Source organism: Glandiceps talaboti, chromosome 14 (genome assembly GCF_964340395.1).
Source record: "Glandiceps talaboti chromosome 14, keGlaTala1.1, whole genome shotgun sequence".
Taxonomy (NCBI): Eukaryota; Metazoa; Hemichordata; class Enteropneusta; family Spengelidae; genus Glandiceps; species Glandiceps talaboti.
This window is the reverse complement of record NC_135562.1, coordinates 13,181,277-13,206,394: the sequence shown is the minus strand read 5'-3', so window position 1 is coordinate 13,206,394 and position 25,118 is coordinate 13,181,277. Positions and strand designations below refer to the sequence as shown.

General features: G+C 36.7%; 2 protein-coding genes across 2 annotated transcripts in view; one reads left to right on the top strand and one right to left on the bottom strand.

Annotated features, from left to right (window-relative positions):
- The first annotated feature begins 3,659 nt into the window (after positions 1–3,659).
- LOC144445438 (uncharacterized) overlaps positions 3,660–25,118 on the top strand; it is a 37,314-nt gene continuing 15,855 nt past the window's right edge. The window contains exons 1-3 of the mRNA XM_078134983.1: positions 3,660–3,933; positions 5,660–5,850; positions 7,114–7,285. Coding sequence (XP_077991109.1) covers positions 5,671–5,850; positions 7,114–7,285 — 352 coding nt within the window. The 5' untranslated portion in view covers positions 3,660–3,933; positions 5,660–5,670. The remainder of the gene's footprint in view (positions 3,934–5,659; positions 5,851–7,113; positions 7,286–25,118) is intronic.
- The window catches only part of LOC144445437 (nuclear receptor-binding protein-like), a 32,397-nt gene continuing 23,174 nt past the window's right edge, over positions 15,896–25,118 (bottom strand). Inside the window, exons 8-13 of the mRNA XM_078134982.1 lie at positions 24,350–24,482; positions 23,672–23,780; positions 23,024–23,074; positions 21,509–21,698; positions 20,444–20,563; positions 15,896–18,713 (exon numbers count right to left, since the gene is read on the bottom strand). Coding sequence (XP_077991108.1) covers positions 18,627–18,713; positions 20,444–20,563; positions 21,509–21,698; positions 23,024–23,074; positions 23,672–23,780; positions 24,350–24,482 — 690 coding nt within the window. The 3' untranslated portion in view covers positions 15,896–18,626. The remainder of the gene's footprint in view (positions 18,714–20,443; positions 20,564–21,508; positions 21,699–23,023; positions 23,075–23,671; positions 23,781–24,349; positions 24,483–25,118) is intronic.

The following is a 25,118-nucleotide window of genomic DNA, read 5'->3' as shown; positions in this document are numbered from 1 at the left end:
ATAACTTGTTCAGCAGTGCTAAAATAGTAGATGACGTTGGTCTCGAGATAGACGTTCATGTATGTAGGCTGCGCTACTGTGTTAGATTGAAATTCGCACTGGGTTTTTCCCTGACCCAACAATGCGGGTTCGAACGTGAAAGCGGTGAAAGTGTACATGTGTTGACGTTGAACTTACCATCAGTAATTTCTTCAGATATCTCATAGAGAAGGTCGGTCAATGGGTCTAGTAGTGTGGGAGTATCTGTAGAACTGTGGTCTGTGGAAACACCACATCCGTCTCCACCAGTAGCCATATTTGGAAACTCTGTTCGCTCTGAATGTCTGCCTACTCCTGCCGTCAATGTCGTACTCGTATTCTCAATGATACGATGATTATGAGGAAGACTTGGTAGTGTAGGCTACGACAATCACAGACAAGAAAGTGTCTGCGCATTAATAGAAGTATAAATAATGTATACAGGTCAGCGGAGTACAGAGGTCTGGGCCATGATGTTCCTAACGGCGTTGTCGTTGTCACCTTCGCTGGCGTAAAGTCGACATTCACTACTTCCGGGTTCCAACTTTCTGAATAACGCCGTGTAAAATACCTATGCCCGTGATCGCGTGATGGCGCCCTTCAAATACATGTGTGATCACGGTTACAGAGACCCCAGCTGGTTTCCCCCGTACATACACGCACACAAGTAAAATTTCACATCCAGGGCCTATAGTATAGGAGTGGGCCACTATAATGAATAATAAAACATGAACTTATTGTCCTCAAATTAACTTTGACAACCTGTGTATGTTTAAACTCCTAACGCGTGTATTTGCAGTAGTGCATGACTTGCAATCAATGCTGAGTGCTCTGAGGGTCTCTGTATGTGTGCCTGGTGAATATATTTTCCTAGCAGTAAGAGAAAATGATACTTTAGGCTACATTATGTATATGGCAACCCGACAACATATGAAGGTGGGTATGTGCAAAGGACATCTACTTTATCTGTGTATTTAACTTACTTTAAAGAGGGTAGTCCTTTCGAATATAAGGACCGAGAAGCCCTCTTAGCACAGGCACTCGAATCAATGTGTATGATTAAAAAAAAAATATGTATGTAAATAAGACAATCTTTTATATACAATACATTTTTTTTCTACACATTGATTCGAGTACCTGTGCCTCTTAGTGTAGTGGAGAATGGTACGTTTTTAACAAGGAGAGTGTTATAACTTATATCGTCGAGCATTTTTTAATTGCTCACTATCTGAATTTCTGCAATGACATTCAAAATTACATCAAAGTTGGAAGAATAAGGTTCTAGAGATTAGTATATGTTCTACAAGACGGTTTGTATACGAAACAACATAGAGCGTTGTTGACAAATTAGGTCACAGTCTTCGTAGTTACTAGTACCTAGCAATGGGACATACTCTCACGTGACACGAGAAGCCCTAGCCTCGCATGTGACGGCAAAGAAGTGAGGCCAGGAAGCAGCGGCGGGCAGACGTCTCGCTCATCACTTGACAGAGCAAGACGGTACCTCATTTGCGGCACGCATCCTGAATGACGGTCCCGTGGATCGGGTCGCAGAAAGTCCTGCCTCAGGCTCTACACCAAGCGGCAGCTCTGTGTGTACTAGTAGTAGTGGTCATACAGGTACACCTCAGGCAACGGTAGACACAAACCTGCGGGAAATGTTTACGCCATCGCGTCGAAACCAGATGACAAAATCTTTCCAGTTCCTGAACAGCAAAAAAAACAGACTTGCGTCAAACTTGCGCAATTTACGTCCAGTAAGTCTACCACTAACTTGGACACACAAATTTTGCGCTCTCGCCAGCGTTCCTGATGTTTGTACAAAGGTGCCATTTCTGAATGAAAGAATTCTACATGCGCGAATGCGCAGTCGTCAAATTCAATCTGTAAGTCAAGTGTATCAGCGCATTTCGAATATCCAAATTCAAATTTGTTATGTTAATTGTGAAATCAAATTTAGAACACTAAGATTGAAGGTAGTGATGTTGATTTGCCACGGTAAGATAAAATGTTGAATCGTAGAACCGTGAAATCAAAATGTTGAACTGAGATTATAGAATGTTGAACTGTGAAATAGAATGTCGAATAGTGGAACCCTGAAATCAAAAAATGTGTAACTGTGAAATTGGGTTTAGAAGAATGAGTAGTCGAATGAAACAGGAAGCAGAGTAATCGAATGTCGCATTGTACAATAGAATACAGAAATAAACATGGAAAATAGAATACAAAATTAAAAAATGGAAAGTTGAGTTGTAAAAATTTCATTTTAAATGTTGATATCTTAAACACGTATTCATGGTTTGAAATTACGTCAAAAAACGAATCATATCATCTCTGGATAGATTAGGATTTCACTTGGACGTCGTTAGTCACGCACCTATATAGAACAGAAAAATAGATATTTGAGTTGTAAATTTGAAATAAAAATAGCAAAATGAGGAGTTGTAATTTTGTCATGGATTGGACACCATAGACTATCAACCAGCCAGAACGCAGTCAACCAATTCCCACAGTTACGCGGAATGTTTTCAAACACACAGTTTAGCGGTGGATCTTTCAATTTCACATTTCATGTCGCCGAAAACAGCTTGATCTCTCAAAGTCAAAGTTCTAGTCAGTGTGTTTACATTATAAAACGCTGCAGACAATCCGTAATCTTTTCCGATTCTGATGAAGACTATTTTTTATAATATTGTACATTTTGAAAGATTTTGCTGAATTACAATTATATAGGACACTATGGATACCACGCTGTTGAATTTTATCTGTTTCTACTACTAAATTAATCTTGTATGCATTTCTTTTGATCACAACGTAGCTAGCTAGCGAAAGCAGGTCAACACGTAATTTGCATATCAATACTTATTTTTGTTGACAACCAAGCATCGCTCATTTGAGGATAAACATATCTAACTCAGCAAAGGTATATCTCTCAATTTTAAAGTCTGTCTGTCTGTCTGTCTGTCTGTCTGTCTGTCTGCCTGCCTACCTGTCTGCTTGCCCGTCTATCTGTCTTCCTGTCTCTGTCTGTGTCCGTCTGTCTTCTTGTCTCTGTTTGTTTGTCTGTCTGTCTGTCTGTGTGTCCGTCTGTCTGCCTCCCCCCCCCCTCTCTCTCTCTCTCTCTCTCTCTCTCTCTCTCTCTCTCTCTCTCTCTCTCTCTCTCTCTCTCTCTCTCTCTCTCTCTCTCTCTCTCTCTCATATATCACCATTGGTAATTATGTGATAGATTATGTGATTAAATCTGTCACGTCTGTACATATTATACAGATACATTGTTTAGGATGCCTTGATACATTATTTTGTTTGTTTATTTGTCTTTCGTAAATTTAATGAATTAAGTCGGGACCCCTGTGGTAGTCTCTGTTTCTATTGTATTGGAAATCTTGTATTGTATTTTATTGTATTAATATCAAGTAAAGTTATTGCGTGATTGGACGAGAAGAGTGAATCAAGTCACGTGCAATGTGTTGTATTGTATTTTAGGCCTTTAACAAAGCCTATCTGAGCACAGTCGAAACGTTGGGATTCTAATAAAACGGGAGTTTTAACCAGACTTGGACTTGTCCTTTTATTCAAACTCAAGTTATGTCATACTCAAGTCCATCTGTGTTGAAAAGTTTGTCGTACCATATCACTGTAGTTGATAGGATACACTTACCTGTGCATTCTACATTTGTACTTATCTGTGCTACGAACTCAGTGAATAATGCTGGGTTGTCAAGTTGCCACTAGTGACAGCACATACGTTACACCAACAAACGACAGGGCATACCGCACGACTGCTGAATGTACGCCATTATATAATTGTTACGCATTTCGTCGTACGTGGAATACCTTCGAGAAGTTCTTTTGAAGGGGAACTATTCCAATCAGCTAGAGAAGGACGAGAGGACGAGAAGTTTGCAGTGTTTGGAAGTATAACTTAACTTTTATGTTGCACAATAGCGCCCATGTTTAACTTTGCTGTATAACATCACAATTGCCGTATACAATTACACCGAAATACGGAAGGAATGGGTTTCAAAACTAAATTCTATAATTTGTAACTGTACATGCGTTAAGCCAAATATAGCCTCATTTCTTATTGGAAATGCTGATATTGGTGGAAACGGAATAATAATGCAATGCGTGGAACGCATTTGATTTAGACTGCTGTTGACTGGTTTTTATACATGTAAATGTCCGACGTATTTAAATGTCTGGTACCTTTACACGTTATGATGTCATAATAGAATATGCTGAAAAGTAAACAATGGGCATTGTACCGATTGCTGCTATTGTTAACGTTACTCTGAGGATAAACGTAATATAAGGTCATAGGGGCGTGTAGCATTCTTGAAATTGTTGTTTTTCCTTCTCTACGGGGTAAATATAACAACGTGTTTGACATTTTTTGTCTTGCTATCTTCATTAAAAAAGCAAACTTGACTTAAATAATTGCTCAGCCATATAGCTAATCAACAAGTGTGCCGTAGTATTATGAAAGTGTGTACCAAATTATATAGCACTTGAAGCTTACACTCTTCACGTATTTGGAGGCAGAACATCAGTGAAGCTTGCACTCTTCTCAATTACAGAAAATTGTTAATTATGCAAATGACTCATTAAAGCTAAAAACTACATCAACACGCTTTTCCGGACACGTGCTTTGTCATGTTTGACGTACGTACCAAATTATGTTGAGTTTGAAGCACGCATTCTTAAGATATAGCCTAATTACTGAAAGCCATTAATTATGCAAATGACTCATTTAAAGCTAGTCACATCAATAAGCTTTATGAGACACGTGCGCCATTGTATTATGAACGTATGCAACAAATTATTTGTATTAACAGTTCCTTTGGTGTCACTTAGAATGGCAATGACAACGCCCTTTTCAATACGTAATTGCCTTGTCTGCCACATCTTGCAACGTCCAAACTAAACTAACAAATCGCTCCACACTCTCCAACTGAGACTGTTTCAACTAAAACCCCTCTTTACAATACTTCTTCCACATTTTATTCAAGTAAAACTAAAATCATCACACATTTCATTCAATTCATAAAACATATAAGGTAATGATCATACTTATCTCAACCAATTTGAGAAGCGTGTTTCCTTTCCACATAATGATATCTTTTAGAAAACGCCCCCAGAATTATAGCAGCCTAGAGTGTCCAAGTTGTATTTCATGACATAGATTTGTATAATTATGACATGACATATCGTGTTGTCTCATTAATTTGTTGTCTCAAACACGCGACTCTTGTTCTATTCAAAGTTTAAACGGCTGTTAACTATACATCAAAGTGTTAAAACACTGGATAATATTCTTAGAAATCAGATACACATGCTTTTGTAATATCTATTTATGTATACCCCGTATATTTAATATTACATGATTTATTAAAGGACCGACATCAAAGCCTTGGGTCAGGCATAATTATTCCAGGGCAATTTTTCAGTCCACGAGATTGAAAACCATTTTTATCTGTAATAATTTCACCTGATTTTCCCGGGATAAACTATTTGAATATATGTAATTCAAACGTTGTTTTATGCCGATTGAGATATCACGTAAACTGCTAAGTTTTTATCCTCACACAGGATCATTATCCCGATCGAGAGATATTTCACGTATCATGTTTCCATGTTTCAGATACCACAAGCATGGAGTCTAAGTTGAAAGGTAAAGACGCAGATACACAAACTGATCATGCGCACGAGTTCACCAGATTACCATTGAATGATACAGCAATGTATATGGCGATGTTGATGGAGATGCATCCATTGGCGTGCAAACCAGTTCGACCAACGTCCAAATCTGATGTTGATGAACCATTCAATAAGGTTATAATTAAGAAACCTTCGCTATGTTTATATTATATGTGTGCTTATACATACATACATACATACATACATACATACATACATACATACATACATACATACATACATATATACATACATACATACATACATACATACATACATACATACATACATACATTCATTCATTCATTCATTACAGGGACCATATGGACCAGGACAGGGTATTCATTGGATTTTTAGTTTATAAAACAATTTTATAATGGCTTCCTAGTTGGAAAATTAATGTTTAACAACATATGCGAAGTTATTGTAACTCAATAAATTGCAAAAGACTAAGAAATGTGCAAAATGTTTGTTATTGCGCGTACAATAACAACGTTTCTAAATATTTTAATAGCTTTTTTGCACTGTATTGAGTTACAAACACAGACTTTGTCAATATTGTTTCACATTGATTTTGAAGTAGGAGGCCATGATAAAATTGTTTTATAAAGTAAAAATCGAAAATAAATACCCAATACTCACCTACATGGCAACTTTAACATCAAAATAGATATATTCAACACAAGACATATTGTAAGCTACCGATGATAATATGTAATGCAATGCAATGTAATGTAATGCAATGTAATGTAATGTAATGCAATGCAATGCAATGTAATGTAATGTAGTGTAATGAAATGTAGTACAATGCACTGTATTGCAATGCATTGCAATGAAGTGTAGTATAGTGTAATGTAATTAATCTAATCTAATATGATGTAATGTAATGCAATGAAATGTATTGCAATAAAATGTAATGTGACGTACTGTAGTGTAATGTAATGTAATGCAATGTAATGCACTGTAGTGTATCATAATGTAATAAAATGTAATGTAATGTGATGTACTGTAGTGTAATGTAATGTAATGTAATGCAATGTAATGTACTGTAATGTAATGTAATATAGTATAATGTTTTTTTAAGGTAATATAATGTAATGTAACGTAATGCAATGTAATGCAATGCAATGTAATGTAACGTAATGTAATGTAATGTAATGTAATGCAATGTAATGTATTATACACATTCAAGTGTTGTAGAAGATTTAAAAGTCAGGAGTTGTCTTGACTACCACGTCATTATATATTCTTAAATGATGTGAACGGTCTAGTGGAAAATACAACCCTTATATTAAATTATTGTTATTGAAGATTATCACACTTACAGTTATTAATGTGGAATAAATATTTTGAAATTAATAATTTAGTAACACATTCGGACCTTTGTGCTTTTTTCAGGTTGGTGTGATTGTCATAGACGCGGGCGGGTTACTCTTTGCTTCTGACTATAGTAAAGAATATTGTCATGCTGTGGTCTCCTTAATTCTGAAATACAGACGTCGTCTGGACGGCAGCACTCTCTACGTATCTCGAAAGCCTTGCAGTGATTGTGTCAAGCACATGATACAAGGTACGTACAGTGATTTGGGTGAGATTGTGAAGTAGTGCATTTGACAAAAAAGAAGAAGATAGCATTGTTTCTTTTCAGGATACTCTGTGTAAAGTCAATCTATATTTATGGCAGTTACGTACTGTTCTTTTTTATTTAGTACTTTACAGCAAGTGTGTATGTGGGGTAGATGTCATTTGCTTGTTCGCGATTGGCTCTGCAGTTGTATTCACTGAAGGAAGGAGGGAAGGGTTATTTTTGTGTTTTCCACAGATCTGCAGATTGCATGGGCTAGCCAAACACGAAAAAAAGACCGACGCGAGGGTATTTCCTTTCTTTTTTAGCTTATATATATTATGTTAAGTTTGTGCGTTTTTGCAGTATTTTTGGATACGTATGGAAAGATACGTGTACGATTCTATCCACTTACTCGTACTGCAATGTCAGGTGCTATTTGCATTAACTTCAAGCCTGCTGTATTCGTCGTTGAGGGCACGTTACATCTGCTTTCGTAATCGTCAAAACCAGCGTGCTCTACTTAACTGGTCTACGATTGCCTAAGGACATGAACTCGTCACCTATATTCAAATACAAAGCATGTAATAGCCAGGAGAAATATTTAGTATACAAACAGTCCTTCACTTGACGAACTGTTTCAGCCACCTGATGATCGCAGAAGAGTGAACATCATATTATTATCTGTCTCTCTGTCTGAGACAGAGACAAGAAGACACAGACAGACGGAAGGACGGACAGACAGACAGACAGACAGACAGACAGATAGACAGAGAAGGTGAAATATCGACCATTAAGCTTTGAACACCTCAGGGTCTATTTAGGGTTTTTATCTTCTTAGCAAATGTGATAAAAACTAACATGATCCTAATATTCAAGTTTTGGTTATCTCTTTAAAACTTACATTTTTCAAGTGAAAATACTCCAAAACAATAGTTGTTTTTCCAAGGTTGAAGTATTGCATGTTTATCAACAAAATATAAAAACCTAAGTTAGATTATTCGAAGGTGTTTTTGGTCGACTTTGGCATCTACAGCTCGAGGTTTGCAGCTACTCTCATCAGATGATTCGGGACATACAAAGGAAATACACTAATTGGGATCAAATTTGTTGGAAGTGGTGGCATGTTTTTTACCGTTAATTTTAGGGCTTTGTCCACTTTCGTCTTCGCCACATTGTTTCTTGCGGTGATGTAAATAAAATCATGTACGCATGTAAAATGTTCAAGGCATGCGATTTCTTCAGTAGAGGAGACGAGATGGTGAACTGTGTGCGTTGTTGGGTCATAGTTGACGAACATCCGTACATACCAATCGCCGTGAGCCAGGTAAAACTTCAAATAAACGAGAAGTTGTTCACGGCAGGAAACCAGTCCAATACTATCGAGGACTAAATGAGCTGCAAAGCCCGGCAACGACGCCAACTGAAAGTGTGGCTGGACCATCCAGCTATCAGTCGATACATCGTATGTGTACATATACAGAGTACTTGTCCCGTTGTATGAAGATGCACAGATCAAGAAAATCTTGTCGTTATGGCAACATATGTCTACTTCCCAACAGTGTCTCGGTAACCTTGGCGGAGATTTCAATGTATGCCACTGATCGTCAACAGGGTCGTAGTACGAACATTGCAGGGTATCAGTCCGACACTCTGATTTGGTAAATACATAGATACCTTCACGGTGTAGGCTAGACACAATAAGAAGTCGAAAAGGGACGGTTTTTAATTCCATACGTCGGCAACCTTGCCAAATACCTGTTCTAGTATCAAAACGTCGAAGCTCAATATAATATGTATTAGTCTCATGAATACCGTCCGCAAAATAAATAAAGGAACCGGTAGCAAGTACTTTGCCAAGAGATGCCACACTCGGAACTTCTTGTGTTAATGGCAGTACTTTCCAAACTCTTTCTTTCCAGTTGTAGAAAATCAGGTTTTTCCTTCCTGGTGCACTGTATGGTTCATCCCCATGGTAACCAAAGATGGCTAACACTTCGCTCATGAAGGGTGTGTTGGTGTAGTTGAAGTTTGCATGCATAGATATGGTACACTGAGATAGATGTTCTCTTATTGACCGAGGAATGAACTGCCAATGAGAGGCGATGAAGTGCGCCACTCTGTCCGATATATGCGGCAAGTCTGACGACATTTTTAGAAGTAGTTCAACATTTCCAACGTTTATGATTTTCTCAATTATGTCGAAAAACGAATGCATTTGTAAATAATCTGCAGCTAATATAACATCTGGTAAGTTGGAATTCCGACATAGCAACACTCCTTTGTAAATATATCGCAGAAGCACGTGAAAGGCATAACTTGATGGGACAGGACCTCTCAAAGTGATAACGTTACGGTCGGCGTCAGATTCCTGCATTGCACATGCAAACATTGCTCGGAAAAAGTCGCTCTGTTCTGCTAGAATATTACGATGGACCGCGAATAGAGAATCGTCTATTTGTATTGTGAGGTTTGAAGGAACTTTGTCAGAATAAGTTCGATATATACTCATGCCGAAAGTATGGGATACGTTCAGGAATAGGTCTTTCACAACTTTGATGACGGCCGCTTGATTGTCGTACGATAATTGGTTCTGAAATTAAAAGAAGAAACCGTATAATTTATTCTGAGAATTAAACATATTAGCTCGGAAATGAGGTTATAGGCCAACTAAAATAGACACTAATCAAAACTATTGTTGTAAACTGAGTTGTAAAATTTTAAACCTATATACACAGGGAACCTTACACATCCTAGCCCTAGGATGTGCACATCCTCGGAAGATCTAGAAGAGCACAGCTGTGTACTATCTGTGTACCTCACAGCCCTGTTACAGTGTATATTTTGTTCAGCCCTGGTACATGTTTGTGAAAAATATACCTGTTGTACGAATGTGGAATACCGCCTCTGTGCAGTGACTGTTTTGCACATCCAAGTACCTTAGCTGTGTACTGCACACCTAGCACACAGTTGTGCACATACATGTAACAGCCACGGGTAACAGCTATGGTCTGACTAGCATTGCTGACACAGCTGGTACATGGCTGTGGGAAATACCTATGTTACAGCTATGCTGATAGTCCATGAGACAGACAGGGTGATTGGTACCAAAAACTGGCACCAAACGATATTTTCACCAGTGATGTATAATGCTATTCTAATATCAAAAATGCCTGATGGACATTCCAAATGAGTAGCTTTTGGAAATTATGCGACTTTTTAATATTATGAATAAATACAGCACAATGATTAAAATTCAAACTCTATATTCTAGGTCCTTGGCTCTACCACTAATACTTAGGTAGTTTTTTTCTGATTATTTCCTACACTAATAAGAATTACTCATTGTCTAGTACGGATTTTTACGACATATTATTACTGATATTGTGTTATTGGTGAATAATCGTTATTTTCAAACGTGAATGGTGAATGCTTAGTAATTAAATGCATGAATCGTGAATGACAAAGCTCTGTGTGAATGTAAATTGTGAAATTAACCTCGACTTAAAACCATGCAATCGATAGCTCAATGATAGGTTCAGCAGGGCACTCACCGGTACAGTACGCAACAAATCGGAAAAGTCTATTCTTTTCATTAAACTTTGTTACATTGTATAATCAATGGATATTATACCTGTCAGTCAAATATTGCTGACTACAGGCGTTAAAAATCAATATCATATTCGTTTTTATGTGTTTACATGATATAATAAACCGACACAGATCAATAAGATAGATAGTTTTTTTTTCTGTTTACATGGAAACCTCAAGACTTGCACATGTCCCTAGAGAGATTTTTATGCTTGTATTTCAGTTTTGGTTTTGATGTTTTCGAATAAAACGTTAACAAATCAGCAATATCATATTCATTTTAATGTATTTTTATGTGTTTAAAAGATACAGTAAACCGACTGACGATCATTTTCCACCATTATACACTACTTTTGATTTCTGAATCATGGTGTAGTTGCAGTAATCATACATTATGAGGAAGCCTGCATTGCCTGTACCTGTACTTGTAATACATTTGATTTGTAAGCGAAGGTAAAACCACAGTAGGGGAATATTCGTTACGTATATGCTGGTATGTGATATTCAAGTTTATTATTTGTATTACTATGACGTCACTAGAATTACAGTACATTATCAAGGTACATTGTAGACGTATCCAGGCCGGGTTTATTTTTTTGTCAAACGGACACCATCGTAAGGTAGAATGCACTTCGCCGATAAAATTCCCTGAAATGAAAGTTCGTCATTTTTTTCAAAACTTGATCCAATGAATTCTCATTCTTGGTCCTTTTGAAATAATGAAAGAAATTTGGAGTTTGTAGTCACGTGTTTAAGAGAATCGTCAATCTTTACTATAGAGTTACACAGCGAACCTTGCACACCCCTGTAACATTCACATACCTAGAACAGGGTTGTGCACATAGCTGTACCAGTTCAGTGGAGCCACGGGGACTGTACCAGCTATGTGCACATTATCCCTGAAACAGCTCTGACCGATACACTAGGTGTAACATACATATATTTGACAGATGTGTAATTGGTATGCCAACATCAATGTAACATGGATGTGAAAAATAGCAATGCAGCATAGGTTTTTACAACATCAATGTACAAGAGCTTTTACCCACAGCCATGTACCAGCTATGTTAGCATAGCTATAACATAGGTATTTCACACAGCCATGTACCAGCTATGTTAGCATAGCTATAACATAGGTATTTCCCATAGCCATGTACCTGCTGTGTGAGCAATGCTAGTCAGACCATAGCTGTTACCAGGGGCTGTTACATGTGTGTGCACAACTGTGAGCTAGGTGTGCAGTACAAATCTAAGGCAGTGGTATGTGCAAAACAGTCATTGCACAGAGGCGGTATTCCACATCCATACAACAGGTATAGTATTTTTCACAAACAGGTAGTAGGGCTGTGAAAAAATATATCCTGTAACAGGGCTGTGAGGTACACAGTTGCTACACAGCTGTGCTCTTCTTCCTAGCACTTGGATGTGGCCACAAAGTAACAGCTACAGTTTAGTATTTAAGTTTCAAAATTGCAGTTGTGCTACAACACTAATTGGCGGTATTTTGTTTTCTATCTCTTTCTCAATGTCTACTTTCTCAGAGTCTATTTGCCTATATCTCTCTGTCTGACTCTGTCTCTGAGTATGTCTTCCCCTCTCTATCTCTCCCTGGCAATGTTTCTATATATATTCATCTGTCTCTCTCAAAGATTCTATACAATGTAATTCAGTTCAATTATTTTCTGTAATTTGACAGACAACCACTACATGTATTAACCATATTTTCCCCTGAAAAACTCGCACGCAATATTCAAGTAATCAATCTATCGGCTATGGAATACACGAATTAAAAAAAAAGACATCAGAGTTAGATATAGACTGTATCATCAAGTGAAATGACATGTGTGTATTATGTGTCGGACATGTCTATTCCACATCAAGTGAGGTTAATCGATAAGGTTAAAATCACGTATAACATTTTAATGTTACAGTGATCAACGTAAATATGATGTGTGTGTGTGTTTATATATATATATATATATATATATATATATATATATATATATATATATATATATATATATATATATATATATATATATATATATATATATATATATATATATATATATATATGCACAATTCTACCTGCCAGAGTTGGCCAACGTTGCATATGAAGGGACTTGAGGGTTTTTTTTCAAATATTGTAAGCATAACGAAATAAATGTAATATGTAATCAAATCAGGATCTACATTGTATTACATCGTGGCACGACTGTTCCACAATGAAAACTCACACAGATTGCGAAACATTTCAAATAAATGGAAGTCACCACATGCTACTCACAACAGGGCACGTAGCATCAATATAGTTGTATATACTGTATCACTTCAATTTACTCGTTCTCGTAGCCTATGTCACGTACCGTCCTAAAGCCGAACCATTGTCAGTGTCACAGGAGGTAAGTCAGAATGGATCTCAAGTCTAATTCTGTCAGATTCCAAGAACAGTCACTACGATAGAATCATCAAAAGCCACGAATTTTAACTATTTGCAATGACGAAAATATAATATTCTTTATACAGCTGTAAGGGACAAGATATTCTGGTAACGACACTTACCGGTCCATCTCCAGCCTGTCTGGATTCATTTGTACATTTTTGATCGCTTGGAAAAAATCGGTTGAAAATCATTTTTGCTAGAAACATTATGACTGTAGATACCGGAATTTACAGAGATAAGAGAGAAAACCGGGTTGGTGGTTTATACAATCAGTGCATGTAACAGACTGGCTAAATGAATGACGTATTTGAATGTTGATTACCATATGTTGTGGGCTACTGCATTGTAGTTATTACAGTATTAAAATATACAAAGGGTAGGTAGGTAAGTGCATGCACACTGTTGCTCTGTATGCCCCTTGGCATTTAACAAATGAGAATTGACAAATTTTATGAATAAATTATGATATATTCCCTACCTGTGATTCGTACTAAAATCACCAAAGTAAATGTTTTCTGAATGTACCACAATCATTTATAGCATCCGTATCAAGTATAAAAGTATACTGTTTTATTTGCAAATTGCTCACGGTTAGAAAGGCCACATGCTAGGCTTGTAAATAAACCAATTGCAACAGTATACTTTTACTCTTGATACGAATGCTATAAATGAATGTAACACATAGAGAAAGTGCTTTACTTCAGTGTTACTCTTTGTAATATGAATGCTATAAACTAGTGTAGCACATACAGAAAGTGCTTTACTTTAGTATTACACGTTGCATTAAACTGTTCCCCTTTTTCTCATCTAAATAAACGAGGTGTTCCGTGTTATGATGATTAGGTGTCCACACATTTTCAGTTATTTCCCGTTACTAGCGTATAAGTGTGCGGGGGGGGGGGAGGGAGGGGGCTGTATTTATATTTCATGTGTTTGCATATCTGTGTTCATGTGTGGGTGCGAAGACCCCCCATGGCGTGTGTGGTATTCTCAGATTGTATTCTGGGCTGTGATTGCGTAAAAAAATATTTATAAGGCGACATATCGACATGGCTTATCTTTTATTTTTTATCAATCATTGCATATTCACGTAACATGCATTATATTTGTGGTTTCATTATTATATACATTACGTGTTTGCACGGGGGGGGGGGGTTGAGTTGAGCACAAAATCAAATTTTATCAGTCACACTGGCAAATTTGTTTTTCCTATTAAAAGTGGAAGGCATTCTTGGAAACAAAACTAGTATTTATTAATATTAATTTATTTAACCCATGCCAAAACAATACCAAGGATATTCATACAGGTTAGAAGCTCCAAGCTTAATTTGTTTCCCAGAATGCCTCGCCAAAGTGTACAACAGGCATCTTCACTTGCCAATTAAAAAAAAAATCTATTTTCATAGAGGGGTTATGCAATGTAGAATTGGTGACTTTTAAGGTTCCTAACAACTATGAAATACAGCTAAGATAAAATCAGCCAATCTTTATTTTCCTTTTTTTGAAAACAACAACTTTTCCAAACACACTACCATACTTCATAATTACTGGGAAAAATTCTACCATGCCTACAGCATAAAATTATTCTCGGTTCAGTTATACTGAAAATAGCGCCAATGGTGTTGTAGCACCATTGGGGTGTTGCTATGGACATGGTCCTGTTGCTAGGGATATTTGCATATATTTTTGCAATCAAAAATCACATTTTTTTTACCCAAATCACACACCAGTGGTAAGATCATTTTGATTTGAACAATTTCCTAACTAGACACCCAAGGTAATACACCCACCATGTATCATGGCAATCAGTCCAGCAGTTGTTTACTTTATGTTGTTTACACACAAAGACACACACACACACACGCATACATACATACATACATACATACATATATACATACATACATACATACATACATACATACATATACATACATACATACATACATATATACATACATACATACATACATATACATACATACATACATACATACATACATACATACATATACATACATACATACATACATACATACATACATACATACATACTTACATACATACATACATACATACATACATACATACACACACACACATACTTACATACATACATACATACACACACACACATACATACATACATACATACATACATACATACATACATACATACATACTTACATACATACACACACACACACACACTTACATACATACATACATACATACATACATACATACATACATACATACATACATACATACATACATACATACATACATACATACATACATACATACATACAGATACTTTGCCATGCCTACAGCACACTGAACCTTAACAGTTCAGTTGTGCTAAAATAAATGATCAAAGTAGAGCGTTAATCTTATTTTTCTCCAACTTGTAGTTTTTTGTGTATAAACAAACACCCTGATGGTAGAAAGAGGATTAATAAATAAACTTTCACAACAGCACACACTTATACTTAATCACTAGGGAGAATGGCTACAATTTATTTGCTATTGAGTGACAGTGCAGTATTAGAGTAGTAGAATTAAATTTGAAAAGAGCCATGTTTGTGCGTAATGGATACTCATAGGGTCTAGATTTCACTTTTATTGGAAGCAAGTACAGTAGAAACAAAACATCATCTGACTTGGCGGCATACAATTATTGCTAGATTAGGTTGTCTGGCTTAACAAATATCTTACTAAAATTGCAACATCTTATCGTCTGGCTGAACAAAAGGTTTGTCAACATTGCTACACCTTATCATGCATCTCTTTGAACAAAATGTTTAACATTGTTACATTGTATCTCTGGCTAGACAAAAGTCATAACATTCTTACATCCTTTTTGACTGGCGGGTCAAATTAACATTGGTACATTTTATCGCCTGCTAGCGCTTACACAAAAATCTTGTAAACAATGCTACATTTTATCTCTGGCTGGCTGGACAAAAGGTTTAACTTTGCTACATCTTATCATCTGGTTGGGACAAAAGGGCAAGGCTTGTCTGACTCAACAAAATCTGGCTCCACAATATGGAAGTACAATAAATTGTCATATTTTGATTCACTAACATGCCTGATGCAGTATACATTGTTACAGTGTATAACATTTTAATAATCTACAAAGATAACTTGCGCAAGGAGAATGATGCAATCTTGGTTAGATTTTTGTCAAGCCAGGCAACAATTTGTTAAAAATCAACGAATTTTTTTGCAGTTTATTTTCCCCTTTGAATTTGGAACATTGGGAGCTCTATATATTAGCACACACCCAAATGGTTATAAGCTGTGAAAACAAGAATCCTTGAAGATGCATTTGTGAAATTTAAATTTACCATCCCTTCGGTGTTGACTCTAGAACTGATCAATATTAACTGCATGAAGATTGACAAGAGAGACAAATACAGCAAAAATAATGTGGGCTTGGTGTTTCAAATCATGGGACATTACATATCTTGACGCAAAGATATATATTTCATCTCTAGACTAACAATAACAGAGACACAATAAACACAGCAGGATCCTTTACCCAATCACATCGACTGCTGATAGGCATTGCTATTCTTTCACACTGCAGTAAAAACAGACTTCTAATGAAAACATTACACATAGACTTGATGATTTTAATGGCTGCAATTCTTTATTTTCTAACTGATAATCCACATTTCAACCTGACTACTTCTACATCCCCACTGTGCACAGCATGCACCTATCTAATGGTTTCTTTTTTTGCATCAGAAGTTGTCTGCAGGGTGTGTAATAAATGTCATGTTGCGTGAAACACCAAACCTACATCATTTTAGCTGTAATATATTTTAGTGTTGGTTTGTGCATTGTATGTAGCATTTTTCAGCACTGCAGTGGAAACAGACTCTTTAATACTTTATTGCGGTAAATGGCAAAAACTGACAAGTTTGCTAACTGTGACTATTAAAATCGACTGGTCTACATAAAGTACTATTACCATATATTTGATTAGATCCAAGGATTTATGCATGTTGTACAGGCAGTTACTGTAAACCTGGAAATTTTCCCTAAAGACTTATTTTTTTTCCTATTTTGCTGTACAACAACAAAAAAACGCAAAATACATAAATACATAGTGACTAAAATGCTTTCTTGTAATTGTATAGGAACAAAATGCACCTATCTGGTAATTAGTAAAAATTAGTCTTTGAGAACTAGCTGAACTCTGTAAAATTGCAACATATTTCTAGTTGTGAAAATATCGAGGTTTACAGTTATGTTAATAGCACAGTACGCCATATTGCAGTTATCAGAAAAACAAAAGATTTTGTAGTTTAGCCACTAGGTTGTTCTTTTGGACCAGAAGAGAGGGTCATGTGACAGTCGAGTACAAAACCCTCCTTTGAAAATGGCACAGCAAACCAGTCAAACACTTGCTAAGTCTGACATATTACACATAATTTTAATGAGTTGTTTTAGCCGTATTATGTTGACTGTTACATATACTGCTATGTGATCTTAGCCCTAGTTTTTTCCCTGTGACACTACTTTTGAACTGGTGAGAAGATGTGTATTCGGAGCATGGCATATCTGTACAAATTTATGCCAATTAATCATTCAACTAGCTAGCTAAAACGAGCTAGTAAAAGTACAACTCCACAAGTACTCATTGATGAAAATGTGTCAGAATCTAGAGTCTAGAAATGACCACTGGCACCTTATTATGGTGAGGTAAGGTGAATATATAATTGTCACAGAGGGCGCTATACAATTCATCATGGCAAGTTGAATCTAGTAACCACCAAAGAGGGCGCTATTCAAGGGAGTACAACATTAGGATTGTCACAGTAATCATCCGTTTATAATCCAGAGATTCATGGCAGGATTTTGTAAACATAACATGTAACTATGAAGTAAGAAATCAGTTACATGACTATAATACATAAAGGAACAGACAAAGAGTTGTCTAACAAAGTTGTAACATAAAATAATGGAATATTAACAACTGTCAACATAACATTACAGAGAATTAGAAAAAAAAAAGGCAGTTTAGTTGATTATAATAAACACAGTTGAAAACACTGTGACAAGCACCAAGAAGCAGTTTTTATTTTCTCATTTCATTCTAGACAACATACAAGTTATGCTGCATGAAATATTCACATTGTCAACTGCTTAATATATATATATGTATATATACACATGACATTAACATCATTGTATTTATATGACACTTAATAATAAATTGATGACAACACTGGGTGATAACAATGATGAGCTTCTATCTCTGTTGTCATCAAGAGTCTAGATGGGTGGATATTGAAGGTGCTATGACAGGACAGCAATGGTGGATGGTACTGGCGTTTGACGCTTTAACTGCTCTTCGATCATATTAGCTACTTTGCTTTGATCATTCTGTGAAGAAAAAATATAAATCAGATGAAGGGTTTTTTGAGACTTGCATCAGTGCACAAGTATACTAATGAGGCGGTGTTTTGCTAAAGGGGTAAAAGTAGGTCAAATCTACCAAGGCTCACATCTCATTTTACCAGGGTTCACAAAAACAAGTAATGGTAGATAGAATAATATGGGGAAACTATATCACTTATCCGTTCTGTTACCACGGTTACCAAACTTTAGCAGCATGGAGAAACCAGGTTTGCACTGCTGTGAAACTGAAAACATTATTGCACACCTGTTTGTGCATGATCATTCCTTGTGCACAGAATTGCATGAACACACAGTATAATGTTATGGAATTTTGATGTTTCAGCTAAACATGCAATATATTAACACGCTTCAGATTTATTTTGAAAAATCTGATGACTTTTGGAAAACATATATTTTTTTCAAAATTCAAGGCAAATCAAGCACTTAACACAGAATGTATATGTCCTAATATTACTTATTCTTTATATTCCTCTTTATTTTGTTGAATCTGATCATCGTTTAAAATTTAACTTTGGCCAAAATAATGGCCATTATTTTTTTCAAATGACCAAATTATTGACCAATAATTTTGAGTTGGCCAAAATATAATTGTCTTACTAATAATAATAGAACTCTATACACTATGAGTACCAGTGTGACCACTACTCGCACTCATTTGCACTCATATTGCAGTGTTCTTCAGATGAAGAAGTCAATGAATCTTTCCATTCTCACAACTCAATGGTAACATAGTAAAAATGAAAAGACCATTGGATTCAAACATCAGGGTTTAACCTTTTCAGGACTAGAAACTTTCCCGCCAAAATTTTTGAACAAAAATTCTTGTTTCTCTGTAATTTCTGGAAAAAGATCAACTTTATTTTAGACCAGAATTCAAGAAATATTACTTCCCAATGAAGTAATATTCTCAGTGTTCGATCTAGGCCGCGCCATTGCGCAATTTGCGCTAAAAAATTCCGATTGGCCACTATTTCTAAAGTCTGTGCGCTTTTTCGGGCGCAACAATTTGGAGTCCGCATACTGCCCTGTGTACAACATTGACACAGGTCACAAGCTTTTCGAAACTCGTCGTAATATACCTCATACCGAAAATTAATTACCCATCCCTCTTTGTAACTTCACATGTATCTATACGAATGCATATAAACGATGTAACTGCAAAGCTTGCCGGGTAATCGGGCTGACGTTAGTCTGCATCTCAGGTAGCGTGTAACTTCGTGCCGTGTGCAAATCACATGTTTTTCATTTTCAAAATGGACGGCTAGCTACAGACGCTAAGTTCTATTGAGGGCCGCAATGGCGAAACGCCAGCGGTTGCTCTCAGATTTTTTACGCATACCGAAGCCAGCTGAAGGGGAAACAGTTTCGGTCGATGCAGCCCCAACAGTCGAGGCATCAGCATGCCAGGAGGACGAAACTGTAGGGAAGACAGACGTTGGGTCAACGTCAACTCGTCATCCCCAGGTAGGTCGGCAATGGCATTTAAACATTGTTACTCGACATTGTCCCACTTTTAATTCTTAAATTTTAGAAAATGTTCTTACAATCAAGTTTCTATTTATTCCAATGTCGTCTCTAGGAATGAAAGGGTTAAATTTTAAGTATGACAAGACATTTTTTTTATCTGCAATCACCAAATCTGCTCTCTACGTATCGATACCAAGACATACATGTAATTGGACAATTAAGCTTACCAAATTGATGAATCCATAATGGACCAATTCTTCTGCTAATTTCATTCCGCTATCATCAGGTGTAAAATCACAGCTGAGATGACGATTCATTTTATCATCCATTCTAAGTATAATTGTCAACTGCAATTAAACACAATAGGGGTGAAATGGTTAATGGGTTTCAGATAGGAACGGAGGGACAGTTTCATATCATAACAAAGTTCATTGGTCATCAGCGTACTGTTCATTTATTGAGAAACATGATGTCTCTCGTCACAGTCACTATATAAACTCTCAACCATCCTAAGTTCTGACCACCACATAAGCATAATGCTAGAATTCATCTTACATATTGGCTAGATTTTCATGACATGAGTCAAGGCATAAATGTGTGCTTTGGATAACTGTTGGGTATTGGTTAGGTTTTCGTAGCAGTTTCAGACAATGCTTATATATTGACTAGGTTTTCGTAGCAGTTTTAGGTAATGGTTACTTACTGGGTACATTTTCATAGCAGTTTTAGGTAATGCTTACATATTGGTTAGGTTTTCATGGCATGGGTCCAAGAGGCAAAGGTGTGTGAATCAAATGCCAGTTGCACTTTAACTTACATGGCAAGTTTTTGTAGCATTGGATTTTATGCCACACATGTGAATAAGACAATTGCTATGTTTTAACTTACATGGACTATTGGAGTGTTCATAGCCAGGGACTCCAAGCCCTGTGTGCATGACACAGATGACAGCTGCATTTTCACTTACATGAAGTTATAGGATCAGTTTTGTAGTATGGGACCCCAAAACAAACATATATGACTCAGGCAACTGCAGTGCTTAGGTTACATGAAGTTATCGGCTTGGTTTTGTAGCATGGGACCCGCAACACACATACATGACACAGGCAACTGCAGTACTTAAGTTACATGGAGTTATAGGCTAGGTTCTATAGCATGGGATCCCGAAGCACACATATATGACTCTGGCAACTACAGTGCTTAAGTTACATGGAGTTATAGGCTTGGTTTTGTAGCATGGGATCCCAAAACAAAACATATATGACTCAGGCAACTGCAGTGCTTTAACTTACATGGAGTTGTGGTTTGCTTTCTTCGTCTGTGTTGACATTACATTGTATTTGTAAGATTTGTCTGTGTTCCACATCCGATGGATCAGGAGTAGTACTTTTTACTGATTCTGTCACTTCTGGTGTTGGTGGCCTTGGTTTGGTAGGGTATGGCTCTGGCAATGCAAATGCTGTCAATGGATAAATGCCATTCCTGTAAAAAAGAAAAAAAAATGGCACTTCAAATATAGCATTATTACACATATTAGGAGACACCTATACCTTAGATGTTAGTGTCCATAACCTAGTAACAGATACATAACCCTAGAAACAAGTGTTCATAAACTAGCAACAGATACATAACCACAGCCACAGTATTCATAACCCTAGCAACAGTATTCATCACCCTAGCAACAGCTGCATAGCCCTAGCAGGGTTCTCCACAATTTTGAAAAATAAAGGGCACCCTAATTTGCATATTTATTTGCATATCATTAGCATATTTCCAGATCATAATATTAGGAAGTGAAAAAAGTTTCCAAAATCAAAAACTCCTATTTCATTCATTCAGCAAACTAAAATGCACTGAAATGTATTGAGATCACCAATATCCAAACCTTTAACATAATTCACAATGTAAAAATTTCAGGAAGGAGGTTGACAGTTACACAAATGATGTTATAGTAATGTTGGCAAGCATGTTTTACACACAGGAGTGACAACACATGGCATTGTTGGACACCTCTAGGCTAGCTATCACTTAGTTTTGAGTTGTTGGTTTCACCTTGTAAATGTGCATGTCATTCATAAAAATTAATTGAAAACAATTCATTTCCCTTTATTTCTCTAAAATTTGATATCCTTTTAATTTTCATGAATGGAAAATGATTTTTCATCCAAATTTGCCGGAAATACGTACATTTTTAATGTGACGAATTTGGGCTAAGAATAACCGAATACGTTCAGTGCAAATGTACAGTAACAAACATGGCTGCCACATCGGAGCTACCTCGTGGTACTACGATCGCGATTCACATCCAAACGTGATCATTTAGGACATAAATTTTACCATGGAACCGTACCGGAGTAGTTATTTCTAAAGAACATGTATAAATTTTAGGATTTTGTTCGTATTTATCGATACAATGCGAAAATTGTCGTGACATCGTACATCGTATGCGTACTGTATTGCGTATACGGGAAGGCTTGGAAATTACCGGCTTGATATACCCAGCCATAGAAACTACCAACGTACCGTCTTCTACTTTATGATGGTACTACATTTACTGTTTTTGTTTCGGCTACCATTGTTATAATCAAGGCGATAAATAAGTTCATAAATGATGATAGACACAGTGTCGCTGTTCACTTCCTTCATTAACGGCATTGAATAGAATCTCTTGAAGACGTTCACACCAAAACAAAGGGGCGCTGAACGCAAACAGAGGGGCGGTTCTGTAAACAGAGGGGTGGTCCATGAAAACAGAGGGGCCCTCAAAAACCCCTCGTGGAGAACACTGCCTAGCAACATATACTTACTTGACATCTTCTAAAAACTTCTCCAACTGTAATGTTGGTACCTGGGAATATCTGAAATGTACAACACACACACACATGATCATAATTTGTAAAGAAATTACTGCAACTGTTTGGGTAGTCTTGTTGCTAGACCCCTCGGGCTATTCTGCTCACTGTGAAGGCGACCAAAGGTTGTTAGTGAAGGCGATAGCCCAGTTGGGGTGTTCACCCTCGATTGCACCTTCAAGAAGAAAGCCCAAGGTCTATCAGCTAGACTTGGTGATTAAAAGGGATGGGGGTTGGGGGGGAGTTTCAGCTCATCTGGGACAAATCATTAATCCTACCACCATCTTGACTATGTTTAAAGGCTTGGATTTTGATTAAATCCTGGATGTAACAAACAGTTGTCTGGCAGAGCTATAGAACAGGTAGGTCCAGAACAAATGAATAATTCTATTTAGTCCTTATGGAGACACTGATCAGACAACACCAATGTGAGAACCTGGGACTAAAACCCAGGCCTTCAACAGCTGTAATCATCAGTTTGTCCCGAGGATGGCAACAATATTGTTGATGAAACAGAGACAAAGAAGAGAGTGCGCGTTGGTTGTGTATCAACAAACATTATTCTATCATTTGAAGCTAGATATTCTTGATTGAACTACTCACTTCCATTGCACACCTTCCCGACCATCAGTATGCCTAATATCTGCCATCACTTTGTCTAAATCACCTTTCTCTTGTATGGCATCATCTGTTAAGTTCTCTGGCAGTAGTCCTATAAACATAACACAAAATAACAAACATTACACCATGCACAAGCCAAGTTATTGTCCTTGAACAGAAAATATGGATTATATATCCTGGTCATTCTACCTCACTGGTTCTGCGGTACTTGAAATACGAGTCAAAAAATTTCAAATCACCGTTATTTTTACCCATTCTTTTTTTTCATAACTTATGCTTCAGGAAGTACAATAATATTATTGTACAAACACAAATATTACATTCCATCGTTTGATGAGAACAGTTTTATGGTCTCTTTACATAATAGTTCATGATCACAAACAAATTTCCAGTTTCTCTGGTATTTCATGTACATATAAACTGGCAATAAAAACTGTTCTTATGAGACAATGGTGTGTAATACAAGTCTCTGCTGTTCAAACATGCTGAGCCCAGTGTTATTAATCCAATTCAGTTGTTTACTGTCCCTGGTTGTAACAGGTTCCTGTTATCAATGTTTCAATGTCAGCAGTTGTACATCATTACAAACAGTCCATCAATCCCATCCAGTTCCGTACTATTCCCTGGACAAACTATATAATACGACAAAAACCAACTTACTTTCATGTTTGACAAAGTTATGAGCAGCGAGCATTTTTAAAGAATGGACTTCAAACAGGATTTGATGAAACAGTAGTTCTCTTCCTGAGGGTCTCTTTTGTCTATCTTCAATCAGACACATGCGGATAAAATCCTGGAAAAGGAATAAAGACGGCATTTCAGAAACATGATTTATGTAGGGAAATGAGGTAATTCAATTAAAAATGTGAAAGTTCCTGAAAAGACTTAAAGGTGATTCAAAATGCTCACATTCACTATCGCTAATTTGCTAGACGACATGTTTGTGAAATGCATTCTGGTTTTAAAACTTTTCAAAAGCGTCTGCAAACACCTTAAAATGACCCTTTTTCAGTCACTTCCCTTCGGATTTACTTCGAGAGTTTTCGGGTATTTCCGGTCCCACCTAGACCACGGGATTTTATGACGTCATAAAGAAACATGGATAGCACGTAGCCTATGGCGAGCGTAGTCACTAGGTGAACAAAACTCAACAGCATTGTGAAAAAATACATTGCTTGTGGTTGTAACAGACATCAGTAAACAAAAACTACACTCTACATGTCTTATTAACCAACATTTACCGATATTTACTCACACTTTCTGACTAATTGACAGTGTCTGTGGGTATAAATGCTAAAATATGATCTCCCCATATTATGGTAAAATAAATCAAAACGGCTAGACTACAGTGTAGATATACATAAACACTTGTAATGTCGCTCGCGTGTTTCAATTTATTTATCTGATTTTTTTTATTATTTGCCGAGGA